At 39.1% G+C, this 13,561-nt stretch overlaps 1 protein-coding gene across 1 annotated transcript in view; it reads right to left on the bottom strand.

Annotated features, from left to right (window-relative positions):
* Positions 1-10,551, bottom strand: part of DNAJC1 (DnaJ heat shock protein family (Hsp40) member C1) — a 223,175-nt gene extending 212,624 nt beyond the window's left edge. The window contains exon 1 of the mRNA XM_032243903.1: positions 10,020-10,551. Within this exon, the coding sequence (XP_032099794.1) occupies positions 10,020-10,244 (225 nt within the window). The 5' untranslated portion in view covers positions 10,245-10,551. The remainder of the gene's footprint in view (positions 1-10,019) is intronic.
* Between the last annotated feature and the right edge of the window lie 3,010 nt (positions 10,552-13,561).

The following is a 13,561-nucleotide window of genomic DNA, read 5'->3' as shown; positions in this document are numbered from 1 at the left end:
GCTTGAACTCAGGAGGTGGAGGTTGCAGTGAGCATACTGCGCCACTGCACTCTAGCTTGAGTGACAGAGAAAGACTCCATTTCAAAAAAAAATTTAATTTCACCTGTCTTTAAGATTCTTAAACATGACTTTTAGAAAATTTAACATCACCTCTGTGTTTTGTATCATATATCTATTGCACAGTGCTGCTCTAAGGGATCAATGGCTTGAAAAAGTCACCTGTCAAAAATCTGAAATATCTGCAGTCAAGATTTGTATGTAAAATATTATCTTATCACCTAGTGTTACAAAATATTACTTTAGGTTACCCAGAATTTGAATACTTATACACTTCAAAGTCATATGTATCCTCTACATACAGAGAATGGTTACAGATCATTAAGGTATTACTCTAGAGTTACTGCAAACTTTGGTAACATTTAATGGCCATTCTGACATCCAGGGTAAGTAATCAAGTAAAGAATGCTAATTCATCAAAAGCTTATTGATTCTGTCCCTATGTAAATTCCCTTGCCCCTACATTAAAAAATGCTTTTGTTTCTATGAGAGCTAAACAAGGATCTTTAGTTTAGAAAAGATTTTAAGATTAATTTTATAAAACAATTTTATGTTTACATATATACTTTTATATTTACCTTATATACCTTACAAGCTAAACACTTTATACTCATAAATTTATACACTCAGTCTTTACATTCATAAATTTATAAATATATCTACCATATACATACTTATAAGTATATAAATGCATACACACACACATGCACTCTCTGTCTCCCTCATAAATTTTCCCCTGGAAGAAAAGCATCAGAACTGCAAGCGTTAGCAGTGCTTTTCCAACCTCTTCCATACCATGGCACACCACAGAAAATTGTATTTGTAAGACACACTGGAGTAAACTGTTAAGGCTGCTCAAGGGAGAGTATCACTATGTCAGCACACTTGTTTGCAGCACACCAATTGGGGCACTCGGTCTTAAAAGTCCCTGCAAAATACTGCAAGAACTCTCTGACTCATATTTTGTTTTCACCTGTCTCATATTTTATTCTTACTTATGCCTACAGTTGTGAAAATACAACCCCTCAACATTTTAAATGGCAATATCCAAAGAAGGCCACAAGATGGAGGTATTACTCCATTTTCATTTATATTTGTATTTATGCATTTTTCTGTGTATATTTCTCTTTTCTGTGTACGTCCATATCCTGCATTCTTCCTTAGCGGTATTCTCAGCTACTGCCTCTATCTCTAACATTTATTCTAATTCCTCTGCAACTCAGTTTTAAGTTGCTTTATTATAGAAATATATAATGAATGCTTTCACGATCTTTGCTTTTAATATTAAAAGCAGGCAAATAATTGAAATATTTTCTTCTAGTTCTATATTTCCCCACTTCTCTAAAATTAAGTCACTTTTATTTATACATTTTTATCCTGCGAGCAAACTTTTAAAAAAAAAAAAAATGCTACCCACAAAGTAATAAGTTAACCAAGAATCATTTACTCTAACACATTCTATTACCTTGTAAAGCTGCAGATTTATTACTTTGTGTCTATATCATTCAAAACTTCTCTGGAACTTTTCTTTGAGAACAGTCCTCAAGGTAGTCTATGAGCATTACATGAAATTTATATTCAGATCTTTTTATCAATATAAACTATCCGAGCTTGCTAACCTAATTTAGTCACCAAATTTAGCTCCAAATGACTATTAGCTATAGCTAAAAATCAAATCCAACTTTAAGATTTACTACTAATGAGGCTAATGTGAAGAATATGCTGCAAGCTTTGAAGGCAATTCAAAGCAAGAAGCTTCAGTGTTTTAAGAGATGGCAGCATGTTGAAAAACTGTGAAGCTTTCCAGAATAAATACTTGCAAAATCAATCTAGTTTACTTTAAGTTAAACCTTATATACTGCCAAAGGTGTGACACAAAGTCATACATTGATTCTGTAAAACTATAGAACTCCACAACATGGCCATCATTTGAACTTTATAAAATGTCTAAACTAAAATGCTTTATTTAAATACAAGAAGTCTATTTCCTACTACAGATAAAAGATCCATACAGAAATATTGTATGATATAATTAGCTACAAGTCAAGTCACAATTTCCAGACTTCCTACTTGATACATATTTATACATGTTAACTTCTGTAAATCAAATTTAATCACCAACTGTTAATACAAAACACCCTTAAAGTCAGAAAAGAACCTAAATAGTAATCTTATTTGTTAACTGAAAGTGTGGTAACTGGAAATAACTGCTACTAAGATTTGCAATTTAAAAAATTTTTTCTAAAAGTCAGAGGTTTCTTTGTAATGCATAAATTCAGTTGGTCATGAAATAGATTCCTTAACCTGATCTATTTTAATAGTATAAATAAAGTTCTTAAAAGTTGACTAGAAATAAGTTTCTACCTTCCTTATGTGTATGGACCCTAAGATTTCTCTATGGTCTATTCAGACTTTCCCAGTAAATGGTAACAATGATCTTTTACTTTCTGGTCGTAACTCATTTCGACTACTGCTCACTATACATGTCACAGTTGGGTCTCATGTAACAGTTTAAAATTCTTGTTCCTTCTATAACCAGAAGTTGTATGTATCCCAGAATGTGTTTAACCAGAGAAATTACTATCTTTCAGAATTCTAGTATTTGCTCTTGGTAGCATCTTAATGTTGCTTCTTTTCCATTTTAATGCTGCTGCATATACTATGGCATGTCCTTTATTTAATACTTGATCTTAGACTCTTAGCTTTAATATTAACTCAAATTCTATTAGTTAACTGTGTAGCTGCACAGAGCTTAATGCCTAGTGCCTCAGTAGCAATAAAACAGGCATCCATCTGATAATAAAGTATATTATTTTAAACACATACTCTAATCCAAAATGTAGAACATGGCATGCCCTTGCTTTTGCAATATGCCAGGTTACATATGAGATTTCAGTTGCTGGGTGACATAATCAGAAACACTTATAAAATAAGTGAATGAATCCTAACCTTGCTTAATCTAGTATTATGTTAGATGGGGAATGAAACACAAATTCTAGATTAAATTTCTAATTAGGTCCTAATGACATTCATAGACAAAAAATTTCAGTAAATACAAGTAATATTCAAATATAAACTATTTAGTTCTTAAAATGAAATACTATGCTGTTATTCTAAACATGTAATCATATTTTTACATTCATTAGTATAGGACCCATCTTTTATAATTAAGTGTTTTGATGAAAATAAAGATTTTTGAAAATATGACTGTAACTTCCTTATAAAATAATCTAGGGTCCTGTTTACCCAATCAGAAGTCTCTCTTTCCACTGCAATTCCTTTCCTTTATCTCTGTATAACTCTGTAAGAAAGGCTTTGGAATTGTTTTTAACTATAGGTGGAATTAACTGGTATCATTACTGGCTAAATGGACCCAATAAAGCCTACATTAGAAAACAGTTCTGAAAGTCACAGTAGCATTTGTGGAATAACTAGTTCACTTAAATAGAGCACAACAAAGCTGAGAAAAGGTTTAGTATAGATAGTAGGCATTTTATCACAGTACTTTTATTGGCATTACTTAAAATTGCCATATAAATTCTCCTCTCAGTAATCAAGTCAAATAACTTTAACCTCTGTTTTATTCTTAACATTGAACAAAATATGATTTTGAAATTCACCACATTAAACCAATCACTAGGTAAAACAGTGACACATATAATATTTTAGAATATATCTCTAGGAATAATTATAATAACAGAAGCTAATTCCACTTTCCCAGTTCACCTTAAGCTATTATCTATGAATAATAAAAGATAAAATATTCTAAGAGTATTCTCGTAATTAGTGTAAAGAAAAAACAGAATAGCATAAAGTGAAAAAGGAAACTTAAAACTAAAAGAAAATCTCTGTTCCATCAGCTCTAGATTATACATGGCTAAATTTTCACAATACACTTGCTTTATCCCATAAAACTGTCTCAGGCATCTTCCACTAAACTACATTACCATATTACAAAAACAGTGTGTACATAAGGAAACTAATTTTATGATAATTCAATCTGATGCAAAGATGTAGACAATTAAACACGTATTTATTCAGCTCTAACTCTATGCATACCTACATCAGAAATATGAGTGAAAGATTATCTACCATTCTAGATTTTGTATATCTTTCTTCAAATTAAAAAAAAAATTGGATTCTACAATAAAAATCGGGAAGCTATTATTACACAACACACATGTACAAAGGATAGACTCAACAGAGAAAGACTGAACTACACTCCACCCCACAAGCTAAGTGGATTCCACCACAAGAATCAATGGAGAAAATTGATAATCACAGTACAAATTCACTGTCATCCATGAATGAAATCATTATTTTCATTTCTAAAAGGACTGTGATAGGCTTTGGGGAGGCCCCATTAACTGGTTTTTCCCATCCATAAAACTGAGTGGACACAGGAGTCAGGCAGACAAGAGATGAACTATCACATTTATAATTGATACAGCTATTGAAGAATACAGATTAAGTGTGATGGCCAAATGGGCTTGCTAGCAATTTTTGCCCTCTTCTCTACAGTCTAGACTTTGAGACAGCATGCTCAAGGGTAAGTCTGGTTAGGATAATTGCCTTACTGGTCTGGGCAGAGAGGTGCAAAGAGAGTGATTTCCACTGCTGATAGTTTTCTGATTGATTAGCTCTTCCTAATCAAGCAAAACAGAGCAAAGGCAATCACCCTCCAGCAAGGTAACTCACACCTCCATGGAGAGAGGTAAGAAATGGGTCATGCGGTCAGTGGTGTTTTTTTATGGAAGTTACTCCCCACCATGGAACATGGATGAACGGGTAACAATTGCCCCTCCTCTAAACAGGCTGGCTAATCTGTACATTTGAAAATATAGATTGAATGAGCTTAAAAGGTTTATTAATTCTTATTTAAAAATTAAAATCCAAATATTTTATAAGCACATGTCAATAATAGCTTTTCTACTGTTAACCAAGTTTTGGCATTCATTTGAATATAACAGTTAGTTATAAAACATGAGAGAAAGAGAATGAAGCACGTTTTCTAGTTACATAAATAGAAGTCTATAATGACTGACTAGCACCATGAAGACAACTCTGACTTCAGCATCGCATAAATACTACAAAACTTAAGATAATTTAGCTTATCAAGATTTCAATTCACAGATTTTTAAAAGTGAATATGAAGTGTTTACTGTTGGCTAGAATTACTGTACAAAGGATAAGGAAAGCCATGGTCCCAAAAGACAATTAAAAGAAATACAGAGGCTGGGTGCATTGGCTCACACGTGTAATCCCAGCACTTTGGGAGGCTGAGGTGGGTGGATCACTCGAAATCAGGAGTTCAAAATCAGCCTGACCATCATGGCAAAACCCCATCTCTACTAAAAATACAAAATTAGCCAGGCATGGTGGCAGGCACCTGTAATCTAAGCTACTAGGGAGGCTGAGGCAGGAGAATTGCTTGAACCCAGGAGGCAAAGTTTGCAGTGAGCCAAGATCGTGCCATTGCACTCCAGCCTGAGCAACACTCTATCGAAAGAAAGAAAGAGGGAAAGAGAGAGAGAGAGAGAGAGAGAGAGAGAGAGAGAGAGAGAGGGGAGAGGGAGAGAGGGAGAGAGAGAGAGAGAGAGAGAGAGAGAGAGAGAGAGAGAAAGAAAAGGAGGAAAAGAAAAGAAAAGAATTGCCACTGACCCCACAAGAAGTACAGGTGTTCAAGAAGCAGGTGCTGTTACACAAAATATAAATACTGTGCAGGAACCTATAATTTAAATTGGTAACCAAAGATCTTTCAACAGCACATCTTTTTTCCTACACTCCTCTCATCTTCCCCCATCTCCTCTGAAAGATGCAATATCCACATTGGAATGCCCTATTATTAAAGTCATTCTAAAAATAGTATGAGCAACTAATAAGTCAACTGTATATACTCTCTTCCTAAAGACTTCTGCAACCCCTTTCTAGACTTCTAGAACAAACTTGAAATCTAAGAATACTTGGAAGGAGATTATTCTGCTGCTTGAAGTCTGTGGAAAACTACATAGAAGTAAAACTTGTCCAGTAAAAACTATCAAGCAACAACCTGTTTGGAGAATTACTGTTTACATTTAGTTACAATGTTTATAATGCTTGATTCAATAAATATTTAAGTGTCTACTATGTGTCTTACTATGAAGAAAATAAAAAGCTACCATCTGTCCTAAAAATGAGGCAACTAACTTGCCCAAGGTCATAAGGTGGTCTGGTCCAAGTTCTAAGTCATCTGTTATTCAAATTATAGAGCTTAGAGAGTAAGTCTGAGTTATCTTAGACCTGGTGGATAAGGGGATAAAGAAGATGCCACTGTCAGTCACTACCATCTCTGGCTTCTAGTTTAGGATATGGGTATTTCAAAGGAATTTTCTATATGAATTGTCTCCAATTCTTTCCTTTCATTCTCTCCTGAAACCAATATATCCAGACTATTAATCTCATCAATTCATCAAAACAGTTCTTACTGAGGTAGCCAATGACCTCCACACTCTTAATTCCAACAGTGAAGTCTCAGAGCTCACCTTATTTGAATCATCAATCTTCATTTAACCCAGCTGATCCCCTTCTCTTCTTTGAAACACTTTCTTCACATGACTTGAGAGAACCTTATCTTGGCTTGCTTCCTACCTCACTGGCTGTTCCTGCTCAATCTCCACTGTTGATTCCCCTCCATTTCCTTGACTCTTCAAGTCTGGACTCTCCAAGGCTTAGTTCCCAGATCTCTTCTCTTCTCTTTTCTTTTACATTCTTTTATTCCCTTAACTCATCCAGTTTTGTAGCATCAAGTTACTCTGTAAGTGCCAGGGACTCCCAAATTCCTATCTGCAGCCCAAACTTTTCTTCTTGTAACTTTACACCTGAATAACCAATTGCCTACGTGCCAGCTCAACTTCAATGTTTAATAGACATCCCAAATTTAGCATGTCCAAAAACCAGATTCCTGATGTTCTCCAAACCAGGCTCCTAATCCAGGATTCCCCATTTTGATAAATGACAATTGCATCCTTCCGGTTACTGTAGCCAAAACCTTTAGAATAATCTTCAATTTCTCTTTTTTTTCCTCACATACCACAGTCAAGCCATCAGTAAAATGCTGTTCGCTCCACGTTGAAATTAAATCCAGAATCCGACCACTTTGCACCATCTCCACTGCTACCACCCAGGTCCAATCTATACCATAATTATCCCTCTAAGTAACTAGTGCCTCACAGACTATACTCAGCACAGGAAAGAGATCATTTTGAAATTCAAGTCAAATCATGTATCTTTTCTGTTCAAACACCACCTCCCCCAACTTACTTGTAAGTAAAAGCCGAAGTCCTTACAAGGGCCTACAAAGCCCTACATGGTCCTCCCTTACCACCTATAACTCAGATCTCATCTCCCATTACTGTTCTCCTTGATCACTCTGCTCCGGCCACACTGCCTGCCCTGCTATTCCTGAAACACTAAGCAAGCTCCTGCCTCCTGGCCTTTGCACTTACTCTCTACTCCTCCTTGAATGCCCTTCCACTATGCTACGGTCTGAATGTTTTTTTCCCTCCAAAGTTCATATGTTGAAATCTAATCCCCAATGTAACAGTAATACAATGTGGGGGTCTCTGTGAGGTGATTACACATGAAGGTGGAGTCCTAATGGATGAGATTAGTGCCCACATAAAAGAAGCCCCACAGAGCTGCCCTGCCCCTACCACCATGTGAGGACAGGCAGGAAGGTGCCATCTATGAACCAGAATGCCCTCACCAGGCACAGAATCTGTCGGTGCCTTAATCTTGGATTTCCCAGCCTCCAGAATTGTGAGAAATCAAGTTCTGCTGTTGAAAAGCTGTCCAGTTTATGACATTTTGCTATGGAGGCCCAAATGGCCTACAACACAACAATTATCCACATGGCTTACTCCCTGACTTCTCTCAGAGGCCTCTGTGACCATATAAAATTTATATTTACTTATTTGGTTGTTTACTACCTGTTTCTCCCTACTAAACTATAAGGTTAGGAGTTTTGTTTTATATAAAGGCCAACTCCCAATGCTTAAAATCCAATAGGCACCAAATAAATCTCTGTTGCATGAACAACAACAAGAAGAGATTAGCGCATAGAGCCACATCACCATTTTCAGTAGCCTACCTACTGTGTCCTGGTCCCTCATGTCTGGCTTGTCACCAAATGACTCTGGCTTGAAAACTGCACATGAAAGACTTTGGACAGGCTGCGTTTGTCTCCACCAAATTTCTGTTTTCTGAAAGTCATTGTCAAAGAATCTTCTCGATTACCTATGCTTCTTTATTTTCTTATCTTTCCCCAGAAAGTTGAGTGCTCTGGTTGTTCACACTTCCTAATTAACTATGCAAATCAAGTTACATGAAATTATAAATGAAAATTCTATGAGAGTTCCCATGAAAGGCTAGATTACATAATCTAAATTTTAAACTACTGATACTGAATTTCTCTTCTCTTAAAGGCACTTAGTTTTTCATGAATAACTGAATCTTCAAGATTATTGGATAGGTTATGTGTAAAATCTACAGAATGTAATCAATGATGATAAATTCTAATTATTCCCGATATTAAAGTCATTCTTAAACGTCATCAGAGTTAAGAGTTTCACTAATTATTTTTACACATACTCCAACATTTACTTTGAAAATGAGGTATATAGTGTCTCTATGTGCAGGGAGTGGCACCAGGTAATAGATCATAAACATGGTTAATACGAAGTTGCTTGCACATATGAATCTGAAGTGTGAAATGCCTATACTTTGTAACTCTTACAAAAATAAAAAATTGTCAAACTCATGGTACCCTGGCAACCTAGCAATTTTATATTCAGTAATGGAATGAAAATGCCATGTTTGAAAATTAAAATTCAGTGAAAGTTCAATAGTTCACCCACATTTATGATAATCTAAGGGGGAAGGGGATGTACATTTCATATCTAAGTCACGTGAAGTGTGCCTTGAATGACAACTATAGTAAACATTAATTTTTTACTCCCATAACTATTCAAAGCATTGTACAAAGGGCTCAATCAGATCGTGTGAAGTGTACATCTTTCACCCTACAAACCTGAAATCCGCGAAATGTCATCTTCTCCTTGGCACAAGGCTTCAGGTAGAGAAACTGAATATCTACCCTCACTCAACCACCCTCAATGGTATAACTAAAGCAACATATGGATTTTACGAGTTAATGTCTCAAGTTAAAAAAGAAAGCGAAATGAAACAACAGGAAAATAAAATAACAACCCAATCCAACATTACTGGTTGGGGGCTTCTCTTCCAATCGCACCCCAAGTTCTCTGCTGCTCAAAAAACTTAACAGCTCCAACTTGGTAGAGGTTTCAAATTCCTCCAGATTTCTAAACTGCGATAGGAACCCCTACCTAACAGGCTAAAAAGGTGACAAAGTGCAAGGTAAGAAAAACTTCTGCAACACAGACACTGGCCGCAGTGCTTTCCTATCTTCCCAGAAGGGAAGCGGAGGGAGGCAGCTGAAATAAATAAGGATGAGGGTAAGTGGAAGATGATCATTTAGGGTGAGAAGTGGCTGCTCTTTCTCACATTCAGGCGGACAGGATGGCAAAGGCAAGGCGTTAAATTGGAAAAAAAAAAAAAAAAAAAAGTCTACCCACACTACTCTTCCTTCTTCCTCCAGTATAGCTGGAGGGGGAAGGCTCTTCCCCAGAACGCCAGAGCAGAGAGAAGGCATCCCACCCCAGGCTAGAGACGCCGCCCAGCCTGTCACTGAAACTGGGACTAGAAAAGTTGGAGCAGGAGTGAGGATCTGGGGAAGGCAGACACGTCCTTCCGAGGCTGGGGACCCTGGTGGCCCGGGCTGAGGGCAGCCAGAGCCCGGGGTGACCAAGCCTTGCCCACGGTACTCGGCTCTCTCGGAGGAACCCGGGTCGCCGGCCGCCTGCCCTGGCCCCTCTCCGCCCAGCCCCGCGCGCCTCCGCGCTTACCTGCTGCACCCCGAGGAACTGGTAGAAGTTGAGCTGCACCTCCTCCACCAAGTCAAACAACTCCAGGTCTCCGCTCTCCCAGCCGCGCGCGGGCGCCACGGCCGCTAGCAGGAGCAGCAGCAACCGCCACAGGCGCGGCGTCCGCGGCGGTGGCGGCGGGAACGGCACCAGCCCGAGCTGGCGGCGCCCAGGAAGCTGAGCCGGCCGGGAGCAAGGAGCCGTCATAGCACTGAGCTCGGAAAGGTCACCCGCAGCGCAGCGCCGTTGGCCGAGAGCAGGGACGTGGCGGGCGGCGGAGGTTGTGGGGAACAGCGCCTGTCAGTGGAAAGCGCGGGCAGGCGCACCGGAGTGACCCGCCGGACAGCCGGCCCGAGAGGGAGCGCGGAGGTGGCGGGAGCCGGCGGCCGGACACGTAAGTGGGCAGGCGGGGGCCGGAGCCTGAGCCACCTTCCGCCGACCCTCGCCCCTAGGCCTACACTCAGCTGGAGAGCCAGCGCCCGGCGCTGGGGCTGCATAAGGGGAGAGGCTTCCCTTCGCGTCAGCCTATCCCAGGCCTCTCTTCCGGTGACATCACGTCTCCTAGCAACCGCGGGGAAGGGGGCGTGGCCGGAAGTCGGGACGCAGGGCGCCCCAGATCTGGGCCTGGGAGAAATGCTTCTCAGTAGGTCGCGCGCACCAAGGAGCTGTACCTGTGCCCACACGGGCTGAGAGATAGGGACGATTATAGCCATCACACGTCTATCTGGAACTCCCCACGTGGACTTGCCCCGAAATAGCTACTGTCTTCCCCTCCCCTAGATACCGAACACTAAAAGCATATTTGAAGTCTTATTAATTATGGCTTCGGTTCCATGCATTTAATTAGTCCATCAGCAAAGACAGGACGAGTTGAACCAGCGTCTAAAAGGCGCAAATCTAGTAAGTAGAGAGAGATGGTGCAGAAAAGGAATTCAAACCAAGACCAAAAGTATGCTTCTAATTATAAGATTTACAGGCATAATACCATAAAATGGCCTGGTAGCATTAATAGTTAATAATGGCGACTCAATCATAGTTGGAGGAGAAATGTAGTTTATCCACCTTAGCCCACCTCCAGATGGGGTTCTTTTGAAAACAGACCTCAATTGAGATTTTTCTTTTCTTAAAAAAAGGCTAAAAACCTCTTCTCTCTTCCATAACAATGTCTCACCTCCTAGTCTTGCATTGCTTCTGTTCAGCCTCTTTTCAATTTATTTTCTCCGCCACAATTCTCTTGTGTGAACTCTATTTTCCTTTTGTCTTTCTCACATTTCTCTTCCCCGACTTTCCACTCTTGTTGAGGAAGAAGGAAGCAAAAAATGCCAGTAAAACTCAGAAAGCTAGTTCAATTTTGAAAGTTTGACCTCATGTTCTTTCCATCTTGGATCTAGTTAAGCTCAAAAGTGGAATGATAAAGCTACTTCCCTCTCATAGTCAGAATATACTATTATGTTAGATAAGGGTTAGAAAAACAGTAGGAAGCAAATCTTACTGAAGAAATCCTAGTATGGAGTTTAAAAAATACTTTAAAATAAAGTCAAAAATAAATGTAAATCTTGGTATCATGGAGTTTTAGAAATATTGTTGAATGAAGTCATAAATGAATGCAAGTTATCTTGCTTAAAAATAATAGATATGCTTGAATTATTCACATTTTAATCTATCATGAGGGCTGCTATAACAAAATACTTTAGACTGGATGACTTAAACAACAGATATTTATTTCTTACAGTTTTGAAGGTTGGGAAGTTCAGGGTCAGGGTGCCAGCATGGTTGGGTTCTGATGAAGCCTTCTTCCTGGTTTGCAGATGGCCATCATCTTGCTGTATCCTCACGTGGCCAAGGAAGAAGGGGTAATGGGTGGATGGATAGATAGGTAAGAGTTCTCTGCCAGGCGTGGTGGCTCACACCTGTAATCCTAGAACTTTGGGAGGCTGAGGTGGGTGGATCACTTGAGACCAGGAGTTTGAGACCAGCGTGACCAATTTGATGAAATCCTGCTACTAAAAATACAAAAATTAGCTGGGGGTAGCTCGTTCCTGTAGTTCCAGCTACTCGGGAGCCTGAGGCAGGAGAATTGCTTGAAACTCAGAAGGCAGAGGTTACAGTGAGTAGAGATCTCACATCACTGCACTCCAGCCTGGGTGACAGAGTGATATAGTCTCAAAAAAAAAAAAAAAAGAGTTCTCAAGTCTCTTAAGAGCACTAATCCCATTATAGGGGGCTCAACTTCATAAATTCATCTAAACCTAATTATCTCCCAAAGGCCCAACCTCCAAATATGATCACCTTGGAGATTAGAACTTCAACCCATGAATTTTGGAAAGATGCAAACATTTAGTCCTTAGCAAGGGGAATTGCCTTTTCTGAGTATCCCTAGTACTAAGCACAATGCATAGCACATAATTAGCCCTCAATTAGTTGAACTGAATCCTGTGAATACCTCCCTGCCACCATTCCCCACCACAGATTTTATTTATTTACTTTTAGAGAGGGAATTTCACTCATGTTGCCCAGGTTGGAGTACAATGGTTCCATCTCAGCTCACTGCAACCTCTGCCTTCCAGGTTCAAAGGATTCTTCTGCCTCAGCTTCCCAAGTAGCTGAGATTACAGACACCATGCCCAGCTAATTTTTTGTGTATTTAGTAGAGATAGGGTTTCACAATATTGGCAAACTGGTCTCCCAACCTCATGTGATGTGATCCACCTGCTTTGGCCTCCCAAAGTGCTGAAATTACAGGCATGAGCCACTGCCCCCAGCCTCGTTTATTTCTGGATTTATCAGTTTTCTTAAAGCGAATGTCATCTTTACCAAATTCCTAAATTAAGTTACTGTTTATTCAATGAGTAAAACATCAAAATAAGATGAAATTAATGATCTTAAGCATTACCTTTGCATATTATTGTAACATTCATCATTTTTCCTAATTTGATCATTGGATTAAGTGCAATATAACATTTGAAACTGGTGCCATATTGCCACAAATCTAGGATTCTTACCCTGATCTTTTAGCAGTCTAGTATTTCCCTCTTGAGTTTTACCTTTATGTGGTGTGAGAACTTCAAGGACATAACTCCATCTAGAGAGCCTATCCTCTTTCCAAGGGCAAGCAGAAACAGTATTGGAGTCTATTAATAATACTTCTCATGGGCATAAGGCATTGCTCTTGAAGATTCACCCTGTCCAGCTCCAATGACACTTGTCCGCCCTGAGATGATGTTCTTCCTTGTCCAGAGTCCTGCAAAGATCACAGTGATATTCATATTTAGACTTCTAGTTTGGCGTCTTCACCTATTTCGTCATTGTCCCAAAAAGTACAGTGCAATTGAATAAATCTTTTGCTGAGACCTGAACTAAGTGAGTGACAATATCCACTGTTTCTTCCCTGGTGACATTTACAAATTCTGGGCATAGACTCATCCAGCTTGGCCTGGGTAGAGGTACTTTACATAGAAAAAGAGAAACTAGCGAGATGTTTAACTGTCATGTGAGTTGTGTAATGGATTGGAAATGTAGGGGAG

Source organism: Sapajus apella, unplaced genomic scaffold (assembly GCF_009761245.1).
Source record: "Sapajus apella isolate SASKATOON/1434 unplaced genomic scaffold, GSC_monkey_1.0 scaffold53, whole genome shotgun sequence".
Lineage (NCBI taxonomy): Eukaryota > Metazoa > Chordata > Mammalia > Primates > Cebidae > Sapajus > Sapajus apella.
The sequence above is the reverse complement of the archived record's forward strand: the minus strand, read 5'-3'. Positions and strand labels throughout refer to the sequence as shown.